Consider the following 26,022-nt stretch of genomic DNA (forward strand, 5'->3'; position numbering starts at 1 on the left):
TGACGTAAAAAGCGCATTTATGCATGAGTATAAAAAATGGTGGTAATTTGTGCTAAAACCGTATTAGTTATTAACTGCTAAAATATTTATGATGAAATTAACTGCATCATAAATATAATAAATATTGCAAAAACGATTGAAATACATATAACTCAAAACTTAATAACGTAACATAACTTTCCCATCATCAAAGAAGGGGGGAAAAATAATAAACCATACCGAAAAGACATCACATTGGTCTTTTTGATAGGGAAATTTCTTGTAAAGGCTTTCGTGATATAAACTAGCTTTTGTAAATATTTGCATTGTAAATGACCAAAGTTCTATTTGGCCAAATTTCTATTAGTCAATTAACCCGTCAAGAATTTTTTAAATTGATACTTTCAAAGGCCTCTCCTAAGGTTTATCATAATATCACTCAACTCCCTTGAAACTTTTAAAATCTCACTTACCTCCCCTTTCAACTTGACAAGACTAAATATTCCTAACAAAGGTCATTAACAACATTACTCTTACTCTTAATAACTATTTAAGCAAAACGCTAAAACGAAAAAAAAAATTAAACAAAAAAATGTAAATTAGAAAAAAATAAATTGCTATGGTCCATATTTCTTTATATTGGAATCGTGGTGGGATAGCAAAGGACGTAGATAAATTAAATCTAATCAAAGTCAGCTACTTAGGAGGATTTTAGTAAGTAATTAACACCTTGAAAAATTTCGTCGACAATCATAATTAAGGAAGTCAAGATTTTTTTTAGAAAATATGTTTTAATACATGATGTAGTTTAAGTTTTATTGAAAACTAAAATAATCTCTTCATACATGTGAATTTTTCAATGGTGTAAATTTTGTTTTTGTTCCAATACAACTAAAATAAATAGTTTAAATCAAGAAATTTACATCTTATAAAAATTTAACCTTATTTTATTTGTTATTGTTGTTATGAACTTTAGAAGTAGGATAACATAAGGGTATTGTTGGAATAAAAATTTTATCTTTTTTGTATTTCCTTCAAAGGGGTTAAAATATTACAAAAAATGGTAATTTAAAAGAGGTAAGTGAGATTTTAAAAACCTTAAAAGAGGCTGAGTCGGGTTCTCAGTTATCCCTTTTTAAAATTCTCTCCCCTCTTCCCCTAACCGTCAACGTTTTCTTATTCAAAAAATGTCCGGTTGGCAGATGCTCCTCCCGCCACTGATGGCAAAATCTCATCTGTTAATCTCTTTCTTCAACAAAATTGCTGACCATTTGATTCCACTCGCTAGTCTCGACTAGCAAGAATGAGTGCCACAGCTGCCGCCCTTGCCATGGTGGAGGAAACCATTCATCATGTTGACAGGCGTGCAGTTGCCAACCGCTACGCTGCCCAACTTCAGCTGTGCTGCCCCCACAGCCCCACCTCATATACCCGAGCCCGCACCATCCATGGCCACATGATAACTTCTGGGTTCAAGCCGCGTGGCCACATTCTCAACCGCTTGATTGATGTGTATTGTAAATCATCTAACCTTGGATACGCCAAGAAACTGTTTGATAGAATTCCCCAACCAGATGTTGTCGCAAGAACCACTTTAATAGCTGCATATTCAGCTTCTGGGAGTCCTAAGCTTGCAAGGGCTATTTTTGATGGGACACCTTTGCGGGTTCGGGATACAGTTATATATAATGCTATGATCACCTGCTATTCGCACAACGATGATGGCAATGCCGCAATTAGGCTGTTTAATGATATGAGAAAGAATGGTTTTTGGCCCGATAACTTTACATATACAAGTGTAGTTAGTGCTTTGGCTTTAATAGCTGATCAAGAAAAGCATTGCGGGCAGCTCCATTGTGCAGTTGTCAAGTCTGGAACTGGCATGGTAATCTCGGTGATGAATGCGCTTATATCGGTGTATGTAAAGTGTGCTGCATCGCCATTAGTGTCTGCCTCTTCTTTGTTGGGCTCAGCAAGGAAGTTATTTGATGAGATGCCTGTGAGGGATGAATTGTCCTGGACAACTATCATTACAGGATATGTGAAAAACAATGAGCTTGCTGCTGCTCGTGAAGTCTTTGACGGAATGGAGGAGAAATTGGTGGTTGCTTGGAATGCAATGATTTCAGGATATGCGCACAAGGGATATTCTTCTGAAGCATTAGAAATGTTTAGAAGGATGTGTCTGTTAGGCATTAAGCACGATGAATATACGTATACCAGTATCATTAGTGCCTGTGCGGAGGCTGGATTGCTTCTTCATGGAAAGCAGCTGCATGCTCACATTCTGCGAACAGAGCCCACAACTGGAGGGGAATTTTCAGTTTCTGTCAGCAATTCCCTGATGACATTCTACTGGAAATGTAATAAGATTGATGATGCCCGTAAAATATTTGACAAGGCTGTCGTTAAGGATCTTGTTTCTTGGAATGCAATCTTATCAGCATATGTGAGCGCAAGAAGAATTAGAGAAGCAAAATCTTTTTTTGACCAGATGCCTGAGAAAAATTCTTTATCATGGACAGTTATGATAGCGGGATTTGCACAAAATGGGTTTGGAGAGGAAGGTTTGAAGCTGTTCAATCAGATGAGGTTAAATGGTATTGAACAGTGTGATTATGCTTTTGCTGGGGCAATTACTTCTTGTGCAGTGCTTGCAGCTTTAGAGCACGGGCGACAACTTCACACTCAGCTGGTGCTGCTTGGTTTTGATTCAAGCCTTTCAGCTGGAAATGCATTAATAACAATGTATGCCAGATGTGGTGTTGTTGAGGCAGCACACTTCTTGTTTCTTACCATGCCCTACGTGGATTCGGTATCTTGGAATGCAATGATAGCCGCCTTAGGCCAGCATGGACATGGCTGTCAGGCACTGAGACTTTTTGAAGACATGCTGGGTGAAGAAATAGCTCCTGATCGAATAACCTTCCTCACTGTTCTTTCTGCCTGTGCTCATGTGGGTTTGGTGGAAGAAGGAAGCCGCCTTTTTAATTCAATGTATGAGAAATTTGGAATAAGCCCTGGTGAAGATCATTATGCGCGTTATATTGATTTGTTGTGCCGAGCTGGAAAGTTATTAGAAGCAAAAGATGTAATTCAGTCTATGCCTTTTGAGCCTGGGGCACCTATTTGGGAAGCTTTCCTTGCTGGTTGTCGAAATCATCGAAATATAGACTTAGGGGTTCAAGCTGCAGAGCGACTCTTTGATCTGATTCCGCAACATGATGGAACCTACATACTCTTGTCAAACATGTTCTCAAGTTCTGGTCGTTGGGATGATGCAGCCAAGGTGCGAAAATTGATGCGAGACAGAGGAGTTAAGAAAGAGCCTGCTTGTAGTTGGATTGAGGTTGATAACAAAGTGCATGTATTTTTGGTGGATGATACTGTACACCCTGAGGTACTAGCAATTTATGAGTATCTAAAAGAGTTAGGACTGAGAATGAGGAAACTGGGATATGTTCCAGACACAAGATTTGTCTTGCACGATATGGAGTCTGAACAGAAGGAGTACGCTCTGTCAACTCACAGCGAGAAGCTAGCAGTTGTTTATGGCCTGCTAAAACTTCCTCCTGGAGCCACAATTAGGGTTTATAAAAACCTTCGCATTTGTGGGGATTGCCATAACGCATTAAAGTTCATGTCACTCGCAGAGCAGAGAGTGATTATTGTGAGAGATGTGAAGAGATTTCATCACTTCAGGAATGGTGAATGCTCATGTGGTAATTACTGGTGATAGGAGATATTCTTACTTTCTTTATCCACTGGTTTGTGATTTCCTCCTTCACTGAAGGGCGTGGTATCAGCCGGCTGATGGAAGGGATCAAACAAAGCAATTTCTCAAGCATGCCCTCAAATGGTGGTAATATATAGTTCATACTATGCATTCTCCTCACCTTTTCACCACCAAGCCATAGTTGAATACATAAACTAAAAAGGGAGAGAATCTTTGACCAGAGCAACCAAACATTTTCAGTTGCATAAGTTTCTAATCTGTTGTTTTAAATTCATTCGTCTTCTTTTTCCTCGAAACCTATAAGCTTTAAACCTGCCATTGGAGGCTTTTTAAAAATTCTTGTTGATCTTAAAACCATTAAGGTAATATATGTGGTAGGCTCTACAGACACAAGATTTCTAAGTACCTGCATAACATACCCTAAATCTCTGCTGTTAAAAAAGCGTATATTTTATGCTCATCTGATTCAGATTGAAATACACAGATTTCTTGTCTTCTTTCTGATGGTGATTCTGTTGGTTTTCAGCAAGAAAAGAGAGAATAGGATGTTTCAAATTTCTTTGGCTAGGGTGATTTATGAGGAGCAGAGGGAGAACATTGTCTAGTATTTATGTATTTTCATTCCTGATATTGAAGAAAAGTGAATATTTTTTCATGCTTTAATGTCTACTTGGTAGAAGTGTGCTGCTGGAGCTTTCAACATGAAATAAACTGTGTCAGTATGTTCGCTGCAACTTACCTGGTGTTTTCTATTTTCCTTCCTTCCTTCAGCCTCTTGTTCATGGAATTGGAGGAAGCTATTGAAGGTCAGGTCTATAGCTAGGCAATGTATACAGATGGTTATTGGTGATGGTCAAGCAACTTTTCTTTGGCAAAACTGGTGGCACCTTCTGGGTCCTTTACTGCAAGCGTTCTCTTCTCAAGTGTTTTAACTCTTCAAGAACTCTGAGAAGCCAAAAGTGTCCTCTATTCTTAGTGGTGGTTCTGGGAATTGGCCTCATAGGAGATATCTGAGGGGTGAGGTAATATCTCTTATAAATGCTATGCCTCCTCAACCGCTCCCTATCCCTGGCTAATCTGATTCAGCAATTTGGCTTTCTTCTGCTTGTCGAATGTATATTGCAAAATCAGCTTTGATGCAGTTAAGTGTACCAAGTGCTCCTGTTCCTTGGTTTAAACGTGTATGGGGTAAGAAGCATGTCTCACGCCTTGCTTTTATCTTATGGTTAGCCTGCAGGAAGAGACTAAATACAAACGATGGGCTCATTTCTTGGGTATTGAAGGGGAACCAGGATGTGTTTTGTTCTTCTGCAGATGAGGATCTGAAGCATCTGTTCTTTCTTTGTCCATTCTCACACTGTATGGGAGACTGTGCAAAGAAAGTGTCTTTTATATAGAATGGCAGATAATCTTGACACTGAGATTACTTGGTTTGTAAAACACAGTTCAAACGCCTCATTCATATGTTGCGGTAGAAGAGTCATTTTACAGCATCTGTATACCATTTATGGAAGTTCAGATATCAGATTGTGTTTAGAGATGATCTCATGCTTGCAGACTGTATCGTTGGCAAGATTATCTCAGATGTTAGAAAGGTGGATACTAGATGGAGAGGTGGACCAGAAACAGGAAATCGCTGATTTATATTATGCATTGGTCTGCTTTTCCCGATAGTTAGATAGCTTTTATGGCTAGTTGTTTGCTCTGTGATCATGCCACTATCTTGATGTATTGTGTTGGGGATCCCCCACAATTGTGTACGCTTAAAAAATAACATAAAGTGATGAAGTATCTGAACTATTTTTTTCTTTATTAAGAATTGTTATCAAATTACTTGTAAGCTCGTGTATCTTGACTCTATTCAAATTATTAAAGAGCGTGCGCACGCATGCACGCACATACGTATGTACACACAAATTATTAAAGAGCGTGCGCACGCTCACGCACGTACATACGTACGTACACACACAGATATATATATATATATATATATATATATATATATATATTCTCTAAAATTCTAAAACTGAATGCCTAAAAGGAGTTATTTTCATTTGGCTTGGGGGTGAAGGGCGGGGGTGGTGCAATTACCAATTTATAGGGTGAAAATGGAATCATTCACAATTTTTCTACCTGAAACATGAAATATTTCTTTGACCGGTGGGGGCACATACATCCATGGCTAAAGAGTAGCTCCGCCGGTGGCTTCAACATTAGTTCATAGACGTGGAAAACTGCTTGCAATTGAATTCTCTTGGTTCTTTAAACTTTATGAGTCATAGTTTAGTGATTTGTTCAACAACTTAGGATCGCTGAAATTGCAAAATCTAATCCAAATCTTAAAGGAGAAGTTCTTAAAAGCAAAGAAAAATTGCACTACGAGAAATGCATTTTAGTTAGTTTTATAGGCTACTTGACATTGAGAAAAATCAAACTTCTTTGTGGAATTCTTTCCTTCTATTTTAAACCAAAAAAAAAAAAATCTTTTGTCTGGAGAAAGAGGTTTTTGTAAGCTTTTGCCAAAGAGTTTGATCTTGTTTTCTGTGATGTTTATGTTACACTGCAAGGGAGCACATTAATTGAGGTATATGTATAACACCTTGAATATACAATGAAGATCTACAAAAGTAGGCTTAGTTATTCCAGAAAGCTTGGTAATTTGTAATTCGTAGTTGTCTGAGATATGTAACATTTTTGGTATGAGTTACGATATGAGCCATATAAAGCGTGGTAAATGTCAAAGGGGATTTTCTTTGAGATTGTAAATTAATGTTCTTCATTGTTTCTATAAAAAAATCAAGAACATGTAAGCTAAATTTTAAATTAAAAATATTTGTATGTAGCTATTTACTTGAGATTCATACTAACTAGAAATTATAAATGCAGATGGTACGAAGAAGCGAAGAATAGAAATCATGATAATGGGAGTGTAACAGAGGATACTTGGCCGGTAAATGTGACTTTAACATCCCTGACACACTCACAACTGTTTTGCAATGACAGGCATACTTGAGTGAAGACTTTCAAGTTGAAATTTTGTTGGAACAAAATAGGTTAACGGAGAAAAATAAGCAACCATTGTTCAACATCTTGTTTAGGCAAAATTTTAGGTAAAGATGTGAACTCTTTCTACCCTTATAGCATGGAGGTGCTTGCCGCTCCAAATGCACAATTTGTGTGCACGTGTTCATCTTCTTCCTATACGACATGGTTAGTGTATTTTTGTGCTTTTGAATGTGGAAGTTGTTCAAATCCTCACCGTGAAGTTGTATTCATCAACCTAATATTTTCATTTTGATAAAATTTCGTGCATGAAACAATAGAAAAATACCTGCAGTTTGCATTCCCTCGTTCAGACAAAGAGCAAGAAGATAAGTTGTAAGAAGTGAACAGAAATTGGAGGGGTGGCGACGAGCGAAGTGGAACTCGGATGCTGGTGTATTTTGATACGATTCTTGAAATGCCAAAACGAATCAAGAACATGAACCACAAACCCAGATTTAGGTTAGGAATCAATGCTTGGGGATAGAGTTCGTAATCTATCTTGGACCGCATAAGAAAAACTAGAACGGGTAGGACAACGTCACAATCAAGGTGAATACTTGATTGATAAGTTGACGAATCACCTTAGTGCAACTCTAAGATGTTCAATGGTGGCTTCACAAGCCAAGAAGAGCTCTTTCATTCACAAAAGAAATCTGGAAAATTTTCTCAATTTTATTCAATACCTTCAAAATGTTAAATCTATCGCGCCCCATTTTTTTGAAATAAAAATTATGAGTTATAAAAATGAATTTTTGATTAATTTTGAATGAAAATGAGTTTTTATTTTTAGAGAATAAATAAAGAAAAAGGACTTAAAATGGGACTTAAAAAAAGTGTGACGATTATGGTCCAAAATAATAGTTTAAAAAAGGTTTTTAGGAAAAAATAGGAGTCGCCACTTGGTATTGACTTAAGATGTACCAAGTCACCCAAAAAATGTATTTTTAATAAAAAACAGGTAAAACCCTTTTTAAATGACTCCAAATCTTTGAAAACAAGAGAAAAGTGTTCGGGAGTCACGGTTAAAGAAAAGGAAAGCAAAGATTTGATAGAATCAAACTTAAAGCACCCTTTCAATCTAGCCAAGACTAGCTGCGTAATTTAGTCAAAACTTTTCTTAATTTAGCCTATAAATTTATCACATTTGGATGTTACTATATAGATGCAAACCTAGACATAATGGATATCGGAGGGTCGAAATATCTCTTCAAAATTTAATTAATGTGAATCACATTAATTGTGATGCCCAAAATAATTCTTAGAAGAGGTCACGAATATGCAAAAGATGAGACTCGAAGAAAAAGAAGAATTATAATATATAAATATACGTGACCTAAAGGAGAGGAATGCAATATAACGGGTACGAGAGACTAAGATTCGCGACTTCAATTTTTTTTTTTTATAAAGGAGATATGAGTGTGCTAAAGCTAAAAAACCATACACGTCCATTTCTCATATTTGAAGGATGACTCTCCTAATCTTAATCAAGCAAATGAACTGACTTATGTCTAATTTCCTAGATGGAATGCAAGTTTAAATGGCATGTTTTGCACACGTAGGGGTAATATATGGAGGAAATATCATACAAGATATAAAAAGATCCTAAAAATAAGAAACATGTATGAAATGCAATGAATATCACGCAAAGATATGAATCTAGCGCGAAAACGGTTTAAAGGGTCTAGCATTGGACTAACCCATTTGTACAAGTTTTCACCAATGTTAGACTAGTGAGAAATCGGGGGAAATAACACAACTAGCATTGGACTAGTGTGGTGACGCCATGCATTTCTTACAACTAAATGAATTATATAAAACATAATTAAAACAAGTAAACACATAAAACACAAAGAGCACATAACACGTGGGCATGATATCTAGATGCAAAGTCCCTAAAAAAAGTGAATAAACAAGTAAACACACAAGCATGCATGCACACAAACAAATAAAAACCTAACTATTACATTCGAGACCCTAATTACAATCTAAAGGGGGGAAATCCAAAGATAATAACCTAATTATTACATTTATATAACTAAATATATTTTTAACAAAAATTGAACCTATCTATTACATAGACTAGCTAAATACATGTCTTGAGCACCTATCTATTACAATTGGCTTTAAATGCCTCACAAATAATTATCAAAATTAAATAAAACAAATAAATTTTAAAATGGATAGAATAAATAATTAAAAGAAAAAGCACTCAAAACATGCAATTACACATAAAAACACATTGGAGCACATAATGGGATTTTAAATAATAAAAGAGATTCCCTCCCTTGAAATGGTGGCTAAATCGGGTGAATTTTGCTCTAATTATGCTCCAAAATGAACAAAATGATTAAGGCACCAATTTAATTATAAAAAAATGAAAATAATCATGAAATCTACCAATTAAAGGACTTATATGAAGTATAATTAACAATTAAAGAAGAAAAACAATTTTTATTTAAGAAATCAAAACTGTTAGGGACCTAATTACAAATTTAAGAAATTTTTTAAGGTCAAATTATATTATCACAAAGATTAGGGATCAAAATTAAAGAAAATAAAGTTTAGAGACCAAATTACAATTAAAATAGGGACATAACTGAAAGAAATCTAAAGTTTCTAGGGCCTGAGTAAAACCCAAAAGTGTAGGGACTAATCTGCAAATTCGTTTCTGGTCTTCCTAACCTAACAGGCCACTTGGGCCACTTTCCTCTTCTTGGGGCAAAAGCCTCTCCAGCCCAGTACATAGTCCAAGGAAAAAGGCAGGCCAGCCTATTATTTTTATCACTCAAACCCAATCGAAAACAGTGGGCTTTAACCCTCCAAACCCATGTCAAAATTCAACCAGAATAACCTAACCCATTCCCCTAAACCCAAACAAAATAACCTTTAACCCAAACTAACCTATTTTATTAAAACCCAATCAAAATAATAAATCTATCAAAATTATGAACCTTAAATTTCATGCTAAAATTCATAAATAATCTGTTCAAAAATCATATGAAAACATGCCAAATAAAATTAAAATTTAAAGGGGCAAAATTGATTATATTTCCAATTTTTTGGGCTACAGTGAAATTATTTGGGAGTTGGGGGGTCAAACTGAAAATATTCAGATTATTCATGCAAATGGTTCGAAGGAAGCTTTTCTCAAACGGGATCCTCTGTCCAGTTTTTTGTATCCAATTTCCTGTCCAACACAAAACTACGTAGTTCCACTTATTCTTGTGACTGACGTGGCACATAAAAATAAATGCCTGTTTGGCTCAAGCACCAAGCAACAGCCCTGTCAAATTGTAACCATTCACCGTGAATTCCTCCAAAGCAAACCACTAGCCTAACGGAAAGACATAGCAAAATTTGAGACATACAGAGAGACAATCAAATCCTTGGAAGTACAAAGCAAAATTTGCAGCTGGGCCTAACGGAAAGAATAATCTAAAAAATTGGTGAAGGAAAACAAATTGTCCTTCTCGCTTTCTTTGAAGGAAAACAAATTGTGTTTTAACATTTTCAGATAGAAAAAGTGTTTCTTGTGCCTTTGCAATCTATTTTTTATTCTGGTAAATTGATTCCTCTTTTTGTTTTTTAAGTAGAATTATGTCTTCATTGATACAGTGTTCATTTAATTTATAATCCATCTCTTGGGGAAATATGGTTAAAAACTGACATATTTCATTGGCTTGGTTGACAAAGTTGCTAATTGAATGAAAAACCATGTGATGGATAAAAATTGAAAACCTTTAAACATCATGGAGACCTCTGCTATTTTAAGATGTAATAGCTGTTTTCTTTTCTTACCACCCCCCCCTTTCCCAGAGAAAAAAAACACCACCCCACCCACATACACACATTTTATAAGGCATACGGATTGCGGTGGTAAACAAATATATGTGCTGCAATTTGGTTCACGATGATTGTTGTTTCAGATGTCAATGCCTAGAAGATTATATGCTTAGCCAGTTTTTTTATTTTTGGTTTTATGGAATTATATATTTCCTTTTCACATACAGTGATTTTTGTGATCACTGCTAAACCGGGGGAAGTAGAAGGTGCTGTGATTTGATTGCGTTGTCTTTGAATTGTTTATCCTGTTTGAGCATTTTTTATGATGTTGCAGAGAGAGTCTATCATCGACATCTTCTATGAGAAGCACTTGGGTCATTTGATTGATGTCATAACATCCTCATGCCCACCTGATAGCGTTGCTCAAGCTGTCAGTAAATCTGGGAGATCAGATGAAGAAAGTGGAAATCAAATTAGTGTCAAGCTAGAAATATTATTAAACATTTGTGATCTGCTATGCTTTTGCGTTTTGCACCACCCGTATAGAATAAAGTAAATTCTTGTAACCTTTTCCCATAACTATCAAAAATAGATAACTAGAATAATGGTTCTTGAAGTTCCAACTTGAAATGAAAAAGTTATCTCTTTAAAGATCCTGAACATTGTTGCCACCTTGACATGGAATTTGACACCATCGGCAAAGAATATTATTTTTCTTACCATCGGCAAAGAAGTCCCAAATCTTCTTGACGCTCACGGCAACAGGTCTTGGGAATTGTTATGGTAGTAATAGGGTTTTGGGAATTGTAATAAAGATATGTAAATAAAGGAAATCCAAAAAAGAAGAGAGATTCAAAAGTATAATGGCTCCAAACAGGCATTTATTTTTATGTGCCACGTCAGCCACAAGAATAAGTGAAACTACGTAGTTTTGTGTTGGACAGAAAATTAGACACAAAAAATTGGACAGAGGATCCCGTCTTAGCTTTTCTACAACTTTTCTGAATTCATCTCCAGCAAAACTTTCCGTCCAAATAGCCAAGTTCAGAAACAAAATGGGACCATAATGCAACCTCCAACAACATCCAAGTCTCATTTACTCCAAAACCACATTCAATCACAAACAAAACATGGAGGAAATCTAATAATTCATGCATAACAAAAAAAATGCGAACGGCAAAGACAAATGGAGCAAAATTTTGGCATATTTGTTGCATATTTAGGTATATATGAGAGAAAAAGGGAAGAATGGGATACCTTTTGACACGTTTTGGCATCAAATGAACGCGAAAAAAAATTCAAGAAAAGTGTATTCCGATGCGATCAAGAAAAAATTCAAGAACTGCGGATACCGATTTCGGAGTCCGATTTGGTGGCTTTAAAGTTATTTTCTCTCGAAGTCTTCAACAGAAAAGTTTTTTATCTACATCTATAGAGTATGCATAAAATAATAATCAATGAAAAATAAGCTAAAAAGAAAGAGAAAATGGTGTCCAAAAATGGCTGCTTGATCAACCCGGTATCAAATTTTCCAGAAATTTTTTTCTGTCCTTTTTTCTCTCTGGTTTCTCTCCCTTTTGCTGTTTCTTTCTCTCCTTTTCGTTTTGGCCGCCGCCTCTCCCTTTCTCCCCTTCTCTCTCTTGGTTTTTTTTTTCTTTTTTTCTTCCTTTCTTTCTCTTTTTTTTTTTCTTTCTTCCTCTCTTCCTTTTTTTCCTTTCTTCCTTTCTTTCTTTGTTGTGCCCCAAGCTCCCTAGTTTCCTCCTCTCTTTTCCAGATTTTTCATCGAAAACTCAACAGCTCTCCTTGCCACCTAATCTCTTGCAAGTGTTGCGGTGTGCAAAAAGACAAAAATACATGGCTAATATTCATTCAAACCACTTAGCTATCTTGCATGCATTCCACCTATTTCTTGTTCTTTTTTCTTTTTACTTTTCAAGGCAAAAATTTAGAGTAAACAAAAATGTTAAATTCTTATTTGAGATTTGCCTTGCAAATTTTCATTTTATTTTGAAGAAATTGAATTTGAAAAGATTAAAAAAACATTGAAATTTTTAGTTGTGAAAATTTTCTTTTTCCGGAAATTTAATGCAAAAAATGTTTAAAAAATGATGAACTTAATATAATAAAAATAGCTAACTATCATTTTGCGAACTTTGGTTAAATAAAAATTAAATTAAATTAAATTAAAATTTTGGTGTCTACAAAAGCTAAGGCTTTTTATAGCCTTTTACAAGACCAAACTCCTAATCCAACTAGGAAATGAGAAACTTAATCCTAACTCCACTTAACTCTACGAATTAACTGCAATTCGACTACTAACTATGGTCAACAGGGCCTTTTAGTCATTTATTCCACTAATTAATGACTCAACTTGATAAACTAAAGCTGCTGGAATTAATCTAGGCAAACGACACAAGCACAAAGAAACTCAAACCAAAACTATAACATTAACTAAGGAAAAATGACTCTTTATAGCTTTAGCTAGGCTCAACAAGTGGCTTGGCTTCTTTAGGATCTAGATCCCGTATCATATTCTCCGTATTATCTGAGTTTGAGTTCGAGCTTAACAAATCTTTGATTTCGAATCTTGAACTCGACTCATCTAAAATACAAGGAGCTTGATCTCAATTTATCTAAAATATAAGGAGCTCGAGCTCGCTTGAGAAGCAAGTTGCGTTCAAGAGTTGTTAAATACTTGAATTCGAATAGTAAGACATAATTTCTTCTAAAAATATAAGTTTTTAGGTATTCTAACAATTACAAAAAATAAAATATTACACACACACACATATATATATGATGATTTCGAGGAAAATATCTAAAGGCTCAAGTTTGATTGATAACCATATTCTAATAGTTTGAGCTCAGTCAAACTCGAGTAGGAGTCAATCTTTGACCGAATTGCTGGATTTGCTACCCCCATTTATTACTATTATTGAAAGTAGCACTTATTTCTAGCCCTAAATAACAGCAGCATTTTGTAGAGTGAATGAAAAAGAAAAGGACAAAATGAAGAGTAAAAGCGTATATTTATCATCCAAACAATTCTGTAGCAAATTGCAATTTGTAAGCATTTACTCTTTAGCGCAACTTTTGCTGAAGGAGTCTTAAATGCCTTTAATTAATATTTGCGCCACAAATTTCGTGGACATCTTGTAGGAGTTTCGGTAGAAAGGGTGAAGATTAACCAACTTTTGGTAAGAAAGAGGGTGTTTAGCTGTTGGAGTAGCGTAGCCGTTTAGAGCGTATGGACCTTAATTATAAGGTCGAAGGTTCAAGCCCTTTTTCTAGCGTTTAATTGCTTTTGCTTGCTCCAATTCTTTTATTTGTGTTCTATTTTACAAATTCTTTTTAGGGTTAATCACATTTTATCCCCTTAAAGAATACCCAATTTCTTAGTTTACCTCCTAACCTTTAATTTTGCTCACTTAACCCCCTTTAGGACAAAATTGCCCTTGCATTATTTTGACTTTTCATTTACCTTATTTTCCTTTCTTTTATTTTTTTTCTCTTTCTTCTTTATTTAATTCTTCCTCTTTCCCACAAAAATCTTCACCTTAATGATTGAAATTAAAAAAAGAGGAATTGCAGAGATCTATCTTCTCCTTAAATGATTAAAAAAAATATTTAAATCACTTTCCTAAAATAAAATTTTTTTAGCCTTTCAATTCTTTTAATTTTGGATTTTCCTCTTTCCTTTCTAGTTTTTCATTTTATTCTCAAAAAATATCATAAGATAAAATTGTTTTCCTTTCTTTTATTTCTTTTTCTCTTTCTTCTCTCTTTCATCCTTCCCAATAGAAATTCCATTTCAATGAAAATTTTTGTTTTGAGTTTTTAATTGCATATTTTTGGGTGAAGGTTTAAAAGGCATCAAAAACTAATTTTGATTTTTTGTATGATGCCACATGTCACAAATTTCAATTGATGATTATTAATCAAGTCACAATTTCATGTTAAGATATTTTCTTGGGAATAAAATGAGAAACTAGAAAGGAAAGAGGAAAATCCAAAATTAAAAGAATTGAAAGGATAAAAAAATTGTATTTTAGGAAAGTGATTTGAATAGTTTTTTAATCATTTAAGGAGAAGTTAGATCTCTGCAATTTCTCTTTTTTAATTTCAATCATTAAGGTGAAGATTTTTGTGGGAAAGAGGAAGAATTAAATAAAGAAGAAAGAGAAAAAGAAATAAAAGAAAGGAAAACAAGGTAAATGAAAAGTCAAAATAATGCAAGGGCAATTTTGTCCTAAAGGGGGTTAAGTGAGCAAAATTAAAGATTCGGGGGTAAACTGAGAAATGGGGTATTCTTTAAGGGGATAAAATGTGATTAACCCTTCTTTTTATTTGTCTTCTATTTTGATTGATTAGAGAGTCATTCAAATGCCAAGCAAAACTTCTATTTTTTTTTTATTTGTCTCCAATTTTGATTAACTTGAGAGTTCATTCAAGCATTCAAATGCCAAGAACTTCTCCAGCCCAATGGAAAATTCGAAAATAATGAAAAGAATTACAGCATTGTTCTGAAGTCATCTCTCAACCTTTTTCTTAGAATTATAGATATTCATATTAGTGAATAATTTTTGAGAATTGATTTGTCTTTGTAGAGAATTGATTTGTCTTAGTACCATGTTAAAGGCAGTTGCCTCTCCTTTGTATACAAAAAAATTGATTTGTCCTTATATTTTTGGTTGTTTTTATTTTTATTTTTTTGGAGGAGGGGGAGGGATGATTTCGAATGTAATATTGACATTGAAATAATTTAGTGAATTATTTTGATTAGTCATAAAAAAGAAGTCAATCAATAATACATTTCTCTGCTTAGTTTGAGAGGTTTTCCTGCTAAGTCAACATGATGACATTGTACGGGAAATAACGCCACATCTATATATAGGGAATTGGGACATTGTAAAACGGATCGGTTTTTCCAACACCAATAAGATCAGTTCCCTTTCATCTACTCTCAAGCTTCCTCTCTTTTACTTTTCCGACTTTTCTTGCATTGTACTCGCTATCCATGTGCAAATAATATATTCCCAAAGTGAACAATATTTACGACGGCCAATGCAAAGAAAAACATAAGGTTTTTTAATGCCTAAAAAATAAGGTTTGGTGATAGAAACATTAAGTTTTTTCTATTTTAAGGACAAATAAATGAAAATTCTCAAATGAAACAAACCTATTAAACCAAAAATCAATTTGCATCATCTTCATGTTGAGCATAAAATGCAGCAATTGATAAATGCTATCATTAACTTTTTTTGTAATCAATTTGAAAATTCTTTTTGATCTCTTGATAATAGAAAAATGATCTCAGTTATGTACATACATTAATAAAATCAAATTATACTTGCAAATTAAATAGATATGGATTGGTTTATGTTTTTTGGACTTTTAGCCTCGATTTATTAATAGAATAGTTCATATTTTTATAAATTTAATAAAATTTTAGTTGATTAAATGAATGTTTCTTTGAATTATAAATATCCTCGATAAATAAATAATTTAGTAATTCATCGATTAATTAATACCTCTTTAAATTAATAGAATTTGTATGGTCCCAATGTTATTAGTTTATAGAGGTTTTACTGTACATTGAATGTTGTTTATTTATTTAATAACACGATACCGGAGTGCTGACCAATTCTTAGCTAGAAAATACAAACTTTTACTCCCTCAACCTTCTATTTTTAGAATATTAGGGTTTCCGTTACTCTCGTCCTAGGGTTCATGGCAACCGAGGCTGCCCCCCACCTCCAGGGGGGGTCATCCGGTCTCCTCTTCCCCCACGTTTCAGAAAAAATCATTCTCTGCATTGTTTGAGAAGCAATCTCCGTCGGAGTTGGTGAAAGTTCAGGCATCTATGACTACTCATCGAGGGAGGCCGGTAGTGGTTTTCAATGCCGCGGATATATCAGCCATTGCATCTCCTTTTTGCTTTACTCTGGTAGGGAAATTTTCCAAAGGCTAACCTTTAATACTGGATTTGCATAAGTTCTTCTCCACCCTTGAATTGAAAGATTCGGTCTTTGTGGATTTACTAGATTTCAGGCATGTTCTGCTAAGGTTTAATGGTGAAACAGATTTCCTCCGAGTTTGGTCTAGGAATATGTGGTATGTGCAGCCACGGATTTAAGGGGGGGCTGGTGAGGGCTTAAGCCCCCCCCCAAGCCGCCGGAAAACCCCCTATATATAGGGGATTCCGGCGGCCAGCCCCTGCGTGACGTTCATGGTGATTTAACGACGGTGGTGCGAAGGTGAAGTTGGAACGGAGCTTCAGACGGCGGTGACGGTGGCTGAGACTATCGTGGTTGGAATTTTGAGGGGATTTTGAGATGAGGAGCAGGAGAACTATGGCTACAGTAATGTAGATTATCACCGATGTTTTCCCCATTCTCTCATCGATTATCAGTAACCAATACTTGAAGCGAAAACAAAAATAGTACTCCCTCCGTCCCGTTTTGTTAGTCTTGGTTTTTTTTTCACACAAATTAAGAAAGTGTAATTAATTTGGTTGGAAACATAAATTTAGATTAATAATTTCCTAAAATACCCTTATGCTAATCACGAAGAGTGCCAATTAATATCAGTTACAGCTAATGGGTTAGTATTGGAAAAGTTCAATGTATTCAATGTAGTGGGTTAGTATTTAATAACAATGTATTAATAACAAGATATTTAATAAGGGTATTTTAGACAATTTGAAAGATTACTACATTTCTTAATGGGAAAGTGGACTACAATTTGGGACAGACGAAAAAGGAAAACAAGACTATCCAAGTGGGACGGAGGGAGTATAAATTATACCAAGAAAATCAGTGAAAAAAAACCACACACACACACGCAGTGAGAGGCAGTGAGAATTGGGTGTTTGAGGCTTTGAGGTGGGTTTTGGGAAAGGAATAAAGGGTTACTATTTACTTTTAGAATTTGTACTGCTCATGCAAATTAGGTAAAAGTGGTAAGTGATTGATTGATCGAGGAAGGAATATTATATTATAATTTACTAACATTTTACTTTTTTTTTAAATGTCTTATTGGTTCATATATGACTGATGAATAATACTAAAATAATTATCACTTAAATTGATTGTTAAGTTCTATTTTTAGTCAACAATTCATCATGTAAAAATTTTATCATATAAATATACATATAATTCATGTGTTACTATATGCGTATTTTATTTATCAATTTCTTTTTTTAAAAAAGTAAATACAGTTATTCTAAATAGTTGTACGCACAAATTTGCAGCGAATTAATGGTGTAAGAGTATAACTACTAAGAAAAATGGAGTCTGTGACCATAACTGTCATCTACAAAGAAAAATTTTTAATACACTTCAGCCCCCCCAAAAATAAATTTCTGGCTCCGTCCCTGGGTATGTGTATGCGTGTCCCATGAGGGTTTTCAAGTGGACATCTAAGTTTCATGTTGATAGGGAATCGTCCCTAGTTCCTGTCTGGTTCAGATTGCCCAAATTGTCGATTCATTTATTTGATAAACAATGCTTATTTCATATTGCTTCCTGTTTGGGTAATCCGCTGTTTGTTGATGCGGCACCCTCCTCCTTTTCTCGTCCGAATGTGGCGCGGGTGTGTGTCAAGGTGGACTTGTTAAAGTCATTTCCGTAGAGAGTTTGGGTGGATATGGGTAATGGTGATGGTTTCTGGCAGTCTCTAATCCCTGAGAGTCTTCCCAAATATTATGGCCATTGTTATTGTCAAGGACATGGCGAACAGTGTCATGTGAAACACCTAGAGTTGCACCTATCCAAGGTGAAGACTTAGCCGACTATGGGTCTGCTTGCAGGAATACTGGATAAGGGGGATTTGCAATCATTCTCTCCACAGGTTAATAATATGGGTTCAGAAGGAGGAGGGCTAGTGGATTCGTCTGGTGTGGCTTCTGGTGCAGTACAGACTTCGGTGATGGGGCAGGCCGAGAGGTTGGCGACAATGCAGCAGGATCTCCGAGGTGGTACAGCTCTCGTGCGAGCAGATTTGAAAGATATGATGGTTCCTACCAACATTGTTATGGCACCTGTTGCTACTGTCTTGATTGCCCAACCACCTTCACAGATTCAACTGCAACAACCTATGATGTTTGTTGCAGCGATGGTGGATGAGGTGATTGGCTTGGCTGCAGATAACATAATTAACACGTTGGCTGAACGGGTTGTCCGGGAGGTGTGTTGATGGAGCCTGATTTTGTCGCGGATGCAGCAGTGGACCGAGCTTGTGCCAACAGTGATCTTGCTGGGGCAAATCTGGTGGAGCAGGTTCGGGTAGAGGTGGAAAATCAACAAAGTGCAATGGTGGCCACTCTCAATCTTTCACCTCGTAAGACTGAGGTGATTAAGGATACAGCTTTGGATGATTTGTGGTGGCGGTTGGATAGGTTGAGGAACCAAGAAGAATGGCATACGGTTACGAATCGTCGTCCAAGGAAGAAAGGTGTTTCTTCTCCCCCAAGTTTTGATGTTTAAGATCATGATTAAGACTATCTTCTGGAATGTTAGAGGAGTGGATAATGCTCTTACCATAGCTCGGTTGAGGAAATTGAAGCATATGCATAAGGTCTCATTATTAGCACTGTGCGAGCCAAAGGTGGGTCGCAAGCGTCTCCATTTTATTCGACAAAAACTAAGTTTTCCTCTTGCAATTTCTAATGATGAGAGTAGGATCTGGGTGCTATATGATCATGAATATAGGTGTGATTTTTTTGCCGTTTCACATCATTTCATGGCATTGAAGGTTACCCATTCTTTCTTACGTTGCTCCTTCATTGCAGTCTTTGTTCATGCGTCGTGTGTTCCTTACGACTGTGAGGTGCTTTGGCAACAGTTAGTAGGGGTGTGCCCACAGGGGGAGTCGGCAGTTTTTTGGGGGATTTTAATGTCATTGCTAGTGTGAATGAGAAAAAAAGGGGGTTGTTCGTTTTGCGTTAGTAAGGTTGAGTCGTTCCTGAATTTTATTGATGGTGCTAGGTTGACAGATTTGGGATTCTCAGGGACTAACTTTACCTGGTGTAATAATCGATTGGGCAGTGCCAAAATTTGGAAGCGTCTAGATAGGGTTCTAGTGAACCAGCAGTGGTTGAATTTAGATATGAATATATCTGTGACTCACTTGAATAGAGTTGCCTCGGATCATTCTCCTTTGTTAATCACATGTTCTCTGGCTTTGGGTGTAACTCCTAAAAGCTTTCGGTTTTTGGATGTTTGGAAGTCACATGCTGCATTTCATAAGGTGGTTAATCAAGCGTGAGAGGTGGAATGTGAGGGTCGGCCTATTAAGGTTCTAGTCATGAAATTAAAGGCAGTGAAGCAAGCATTGCGGAGGTGGAATAAGGAGGTTGTTGGAAATGTTTTTGACCGCATCAGGGAAGATGAAGAGAAGGTCATGACAGTGGAATGCTCCTTGGGGGAGAGGCCAACGGAGGAGGGGCAACATCAATTTATCCAGGCATAGGGTGAACTCAAGGCATCTCTTCTACGGGAGGCCAACTATTGGCGTCAGAAAGCATGTATTCGGTGGCTTAAGGAAAGTGATGCCAATTCTAAGCTTTTCCATGCACAGGTAAAGCAGAGGAGGGCTCGTACTTATATGCATAGAATGAAGGACAGGAACGGGGTTTGGATTGACGAGTCCGCTAAGATTGAAGAAATGACAATTGAGTACTTCGCTGATATTTTACTGCAGTCTGGACAGGTGCAGGTGGATCATTCGTTGTTAGGAGTTATCCCTTCGGTTATATCTGAGCAAGATAACATGGAACTTCAACAGTTTCCCACGGAGGAGGAGGTCAAAATAGTGGTTTTCCAAATGAATGGTGACAGTAATTTGGGCCCGGATGGATTTAAAGGGTCTTTCTTCACTTCATGTTGGGATATAGTAAAGGGTGATGTTTATCGGGCTGTTTGTGATTTTTTTACTGGAGCGGAGCTATCCTAGGGGTATACATCTACGTTGTTGGCCTTGTTCCCTAAGATACCAAGGGCGTCTTCTTTTTCAGAATTTCGGCCAATCAGTTTTTGTAACTTTGTGAATAAAATCATTTCTAAACTATTGGCAATGCATTTAGAAAGGATCTTGTGGAAGATAATATCGCCGCAACAAAGCGATTTTATAAAGGGTAGGCAGATTTCAGATAATATATTGTTGGCGTTGGATATGTGCTCTGCCTTAGGGAAGAAGGTGAGGGAATCTAATGTTGCTCTAAAACTGGACATGGCCAAAGCTTATGATAGGGTTTTCTGGAATTTTCTGATCCAAGTCATGTGAAGGTTTGGTTTTGGGGAGCGATGGATTGACATGGTTTGTAGATTGATTTCGTCTTGTCATTTCTCTGTTCTAATTAATGGGAAACCATGTGGTTTCTTTCAATCGTCTCGGGGATTACGTCAAGGGGACCCCTTATCTCCGGCATTATTTATTATTGCGGTTGAGGTGTTATCTAGGAGTTTGAATGAATTGATGGGCAATCCGAAATTTGATCATTTCTTTGTGGCGTGGGGATGTCCTACACTGACGCATCTTGCATATGCCGATGATATTATCATCTTTTGTAATGGTGGTAAGCGCTCCTTAAGATATGTGATGAAGGTGCTAGATGGCTACCAGGTGGCGTCAGGGCAGATGGTGAACGCTGCTAAAAGTTGTTTCTTGGTGGATAAGAAAGTCTCGTTGCCCTGCCAAAGGGTGATTGCACAAGTCACCGGGTTCCCATTTAAGTGTTTGCCAGTTATCTACTTGGGTTGTCCTTTGTATGGTGGGAGAAAAGTAAAAGCCTTATTTAAGATAGGTCTTCCTTGCGGATGGTTTCTTTAAGCTAAACACGGATGGATGCTCTATGGCTTGAGGAGGTGGGGATGGTAAGGTGAATAGGGATTCTGGTGAGAACTTTATTGTGGCTTTGGCGGATTTCTTTAGCCCTCTAGATTCTTTACAGGCTGAGTCGCGTGCACTTCTTTTAGGGCTCCAATTGGGGCATCGACTAGGGATTTCTCAATTAATTATTGAGTCTGACTACCTGGTCTTGATTAATTGTTTAAGGGGTGGATGGGGGGTTCCAGCTGTAATTCGCCTAGTTGTTCGAGCTATTCGATTGGTTACTCCAAGCTGTCACCAGCTCAGTCATTGTTATCGGGAGGGAAACACGGTGGCTGATTCTCTTGCAGCTTTTGGTGCCACACGTGGCTTCTCATTGTTCACTGCGGTTTCTCAGTTGGCAACTTGTACTAAGGGTCTATTGTCTTTGGATATGCAAAATTTTTGTAGTTTTCATTTTCATTTCGGAGGTAAGGTTTACATCTTCCTCTAGGCATTGTATTCCTGCTTACTATTAATAAAATGACCTTTTGGAAAAAAAAATGTTGTTTATTTAATAATGAATAGATTTTTTTTTTCTTTTTTGAGATTTCATATGTTTAAGTGAAATTCAGAATTTAAATAGGTCACAGTTGCAGATATTAGATTTAGTGGCATAGTTTGGAATTTAATCAAAATACTGTCTTTATTGCAAATAAGCAAAGCCCTTATACGCCTATCTTAAATTCTTAGTTATCTGTTATCTTCCTTCTCATCTGCATATTCTTTTTCTCCATACATCACTTCTCCATCTTTTATTTTCTTTTTCAACTTATGATCTTCTTTCTTTCTAGTTCGAAAGTTCTAAAATTTTTTCCCACTTTGCTTCCTGTCTCTCCTCTCCTTCACTATCAACATCCACTCAAAAAAGTCAAGTACCAGAAAAATTTCAAAGCGTCTAAAATGGATCTAATACTCCTATTTTGTGGACATAGGTACTTTGTAGTAAACTAGTAAACCAAAGAGTCTGGAGTAACACAGTTCCTAATGCACATCTTAGGCTCTAATTCACCTACTCTATAGTCGATGGTTAAGGAAGACGACAGATTTCTAGACAACTGGTGCTACACAAAATGCAGAAACCATGCTAAACCACCAGTGCTTGATCAGACGAACAAGATTTCGTGAAAACACACAAGCTATCCATGATCCAAAGTTGTATACAATTGACAACAGTGATGCTGATGCAGTCAACAAAGAACTCTGATAATTGAAAATTAAAGATTTTCATGATTTTCCTCAAATTTCAACTAGGAACCACAATAGGATTTTATTTAAATTCATCATAGCTTTAATTTTTAAGAGTTTCTATTATTTAGGTCATAAGTAGTTTGGTCTTTTAAGTTGTAATAGAAATTTCCAAAATTCGTCTGTATTGAATCTTTATTCTATTAACTAAGTAATTGCAGTCATCGTTAGAGGGTAAATTCCTAGAAGTTTTTAGAGTTCTACAACTAGCTAATTTCCTATTGAGGATGGAAATAGGAGCCTCTTGGGCAGCCTTTTGGTATATGCATACTTTATGTTGCTATGTTACTCTTTGGAGAGAATTTGATGAATAAGAATTGACTTTTGTTTAGTAATTGTTTTAGGTATATTATGGACATCAATTCATGTCCAGGTCCGTTTAAGCTTAAACCAATCTTTATACGATACTCTGGACACAGAACAATTTTTCCAAAACAATATAGGTTTAAACCTTAAACCAATCTTTATATGATACTCTGGACATAAAATATATATAGACTTTCTTAATTATAACTGTCCATGAAATTTTTCAAGGTGTTAATTATTTACTAAAATCCTCCTAAGTGGCCCATCTTGATTAGATTTAATTTATCCACATCCTTTGCTATCATATCATGATCCCAATATAAAGAAATGTGGACCATTATTAGATAGTAATTTTTTTTAATATATACAAGCTTATGAGACTCGTTCTAAATTTGGCGCAAGTTCGGGTCCTCATATACCTTAACTTGTTGGAATAGTTGTTTCAAATAATGGTTATTGAGGGTTTTAAGCTGGAATGAGATACAAATTAAATTGAAAGTGATTTAGATGTGTACTGTGAATTATAATTAAACTTTTTCCTTCTATTCTAATTTTCTTTATTTCATTTATCTATGGCAATAGTTTCATAAAATCCAACTTTATTTTGCTGAATAGTTGGATTGTAAGAAAGTGCTCTCCAACAACTAGACTTGGGCTAGTGGTTAGGGGATAACTCTTAGAGCATCCTGCTTGCTGTTAGGATTCGAATTCACTAAAAGAAAAAGAAAAATTGATATCCTCTTTTATCAAACTTAACCAAATATAAAAACAAAAAAAATTAAATTAATAAAAAAATTTGGAACTATGCCAGTTTCCTATGGTCATATACTTCTTAGAAAGCATGTTTGTTTGGATAGAGTTTTATTTAAAATATTATTTGGAATAATTACTGTAACATTTTTTATGATGTGATGTATGCGAGATAAAAAGGTGGTTGAGAATATAAAAAAGTAGGTTGAAAAATGTGTTTATCATGCAAGCGAAATATTATTTGAGATAATTTGTTATATTTCAAGTACTTTTCAGCTTGTGTATGGAGAAACTCTCTCTCGTCACCATTCTCAAAGAATAATTCTTAATGCTAGATGATTATTTCCCTGAATTGAAATCCAACGTTTACTTTCAGAAAAGAGAGATGCCAAGAACAAAACGCTAGTCCTTGCATACAACAAAATTCAAGAGCTTTAGTCCAACATGAAGATCATTATATTTTCTGGAGGACAAAAAGCTTGTTACTGCTTTCAGAATGCTTTATGTTACAAATTGACTCGAGACGCCTAAATGATTATTGTATTCAACCTAAGGCCAAAAAATCACCAGGCCTAAAACATCAAAGTCCACATGGCAGTGAAAGTTTTTGTATTCTGGAGGCTGAAGTAATCAATACAATCATTACTACATAAGTTAAAGTTATTGTGGATAGATCTTTATATTTGTAGCAATAATTAAGATGACGATTATTTCACAAAGTAATAGAGCCGGGAAAAAGTAACTTCGGCATGTTTTTCATCCAGTGATTTTATGTTGATCTGCCTAATCTTTGAACAGCATCCCTGTAGAACTTCACTCCTCCTGTCAGAGTGCAAACATTGCAGCATATTTTAGACACCTTTAGGATCTTGATTCTTGCAAAGAAGAAATAAAACCCAAAAAAAAAAAGAAAGATTTCAAACTTATATTCTTGAAAAGAACGCTTCTATACCAGAACGCTTCTATACCAATTAAGTATGATAACATGTGACACAAATAATGCACCTGTTCTTCATATGCATCCACAATTTTGAGAGCTCCTTTGTGTGTAATGGCTTCACAAGATAGTCGGTAGCCCCAAGTCTCAAGCCTTTTATGGTGATAGAGACCTGATCTTGTAGCTTAGCTTTTGATATATTTTTTGGGGAGCATGAAACTACTTCTTTATTGCTGAATATATATAGGGAAAAAGTATAACAACCATGTTCCCATGACTTCTGAGCATAACCCACTACATAATCCATGTTCCCATGACTTCTGAGCATAACCCACTACATAATAACAACTCCTAAACATATGCAACTGATTTCCTAAAAACAAGCAACAAATAAAACATTCCTAAAGACTCGTTCTGCAGACTAAGGCACATGTGCACATCTCCAACAATCTCCTCCTTGTCTTAGTGTTTGCAAACACCTAACTTGATTCTCAATTCTTCAAATTTTGCTTTTGGAGGGGCTTTGGTCAGCACATCTGCAATCTGCTCCTTTGTCTTGCAATAAATCAGTTTGATTTCACCAGCTCTCTGCTCTTCTCTTAAGTGATACAGCTTGATATTGAAGTGCTTTGTTTTTCCATTAAAAACAGGGTCCTTTGAGATTGCAATAGCAGCTTGATTATCTACAAAAATCTCTGTTGGCTCAATCTGATTCATGTGCAAGTCTACAAGTAATTTTCTTATCCAAATCGCTTGGTTCACCGTAGCATTCGCTGCAATAAATTCTGCCTCTGCTGTACTTTGAGCAACCACATCTTGCTTTTTTGAACTCCATGAGAAAACACCTGAACCAAAAGTAAAACAAAAACCAGTTGTGCTTCTCATGTCCTTAGTAGAACCTGCCCAATCACTGTCAGAGAATCCTTGAAGCCGGAAATCATCACAATAGGAATACTTAATGCCATAATCTGTTGTACCCTTGACATATCTTAAAATACGTTTAGCAGCTGCAAAATGTACTTCACTGGCACAATTCATAAACCTTGACATCAAGCTTACTGCAAACATTATATCTAGTCTTGTGGCTGTGAGATACATCAAACAATCGATCAGACTCCTGTATAGCCCTTCATTAACCTTTTCAGCTCCATCTTCTTTGCTAAACTTCTCCTTTTGATTCATTGGTGTGCTAATCTCTTTGCAATTTTTCATATGAAATTTCTTAAGAATTTCCTTTGCAAACTTCTTTTGACATATGAAGACTCCATCATGGCCTTGCTTCACCTCCATTCCTAGGAAATAGGTCAATAAACCGAGATCTGTCATTTCAAAAGCTTTGAACATCTCAGCTTTAAATTCATCCACTAGC

General features: G+C 35.9%; 2 protein-coding genes across 6 annotated transcripts; both read left to right on the forward strand.

The window, feature by feature from the left end:
• The first annotated feature begins 1,104 nt into the window (after positions 1-1,104).
• Positions 1,105-5,555, forward strand: LOC113741590 (pentatricopeptide repeat-containing protein At1g25360-like). Of its 5 annotated transcripts, none has more exons than XM_027269146.2 (3): positions 1,105-3,841; positions 4,487-4,856; positions 4,946-5,555. In XM_027269146.2, exon 1 carries the CDS (start codon positions 1,283-1,285, stop codon positions 3,713-3,715), a length of 2,433 nt encoding a protein of 810 aa, XP_027124947.1. In that variant the 5' UTR covers positions 1,105-1,282; the 3' UTR covers positions 3,716-3,841; positions 4,487-4,856; positions 4,946-5,555. The 5 variants fall into 5 exon arrangements, with proteins under 5 accessions (XP_027124947.1, XP_027124950.1, XP_027124951.1 ...); XM_027269149.2 differs by having other exon boundaries at positions 4,953-5,555; XM_027269150.2 differs by having other exon boundaries at positions 4,487-4,737.
• Positions 5,556-19,849: 14,294 nt separating this feature from the next.
• On the forward strand, positions 19,850-20,497 carry LOC140005640 (uncharacterized). The gene is made up of 2 exons (XM_072046660.1): positions 19,850-20,008; positions 20,123-20,497. Exons 1-2 carry the CDS (start codon positions 19,850-19,852, stop codon positions 20,495-20,497), a joined length of 534 nt encoding a protein of 177 aa, XP_071902761.1.
• Positions 20,498-26,022: the final 5,525 nt, after the last annotated feature.

Source organism: Coffea arabica, chromosome 4e, assembly GCF_036785885.1.
Source record: "Coffea arabica cultivar ET-39 chromosome 4e, Coffea Arabica ET-39 HiFi, whole genome shotgun sequence".
Lineage (NCBI taxonomy): Eukaryota > Viridiplantae > Streptophyta > Magnoliopsida > Gentianales > Rubiaceae > Coffea > Coffea arabica.

Excerpts from the sequence above, each read along its gene's own strand:
- LOC140005640 (XM_072046660.1), top strand. The coding sequence starts at position 19,850 with ATGAAATTAAAGGCAGTGAAGCAAGCATTGCGGAGGTGGAATAAGGAG. Across the intron at positions 20,009-20,122 it reads GGCAACATCAATTTATCCAG|GTAAAGCAGAGGAGGGCTCG; the intron begins GCATAGGGTGAA and ends TTCCATGCACAG.
- LOC113741590 (XM_027269145.2), top strand. The coding sequence starts at position 1,283 with ATGAGTGCCACAGCTGCCGCCCTTGCCATGGTGGAGGAAACCATTCAT.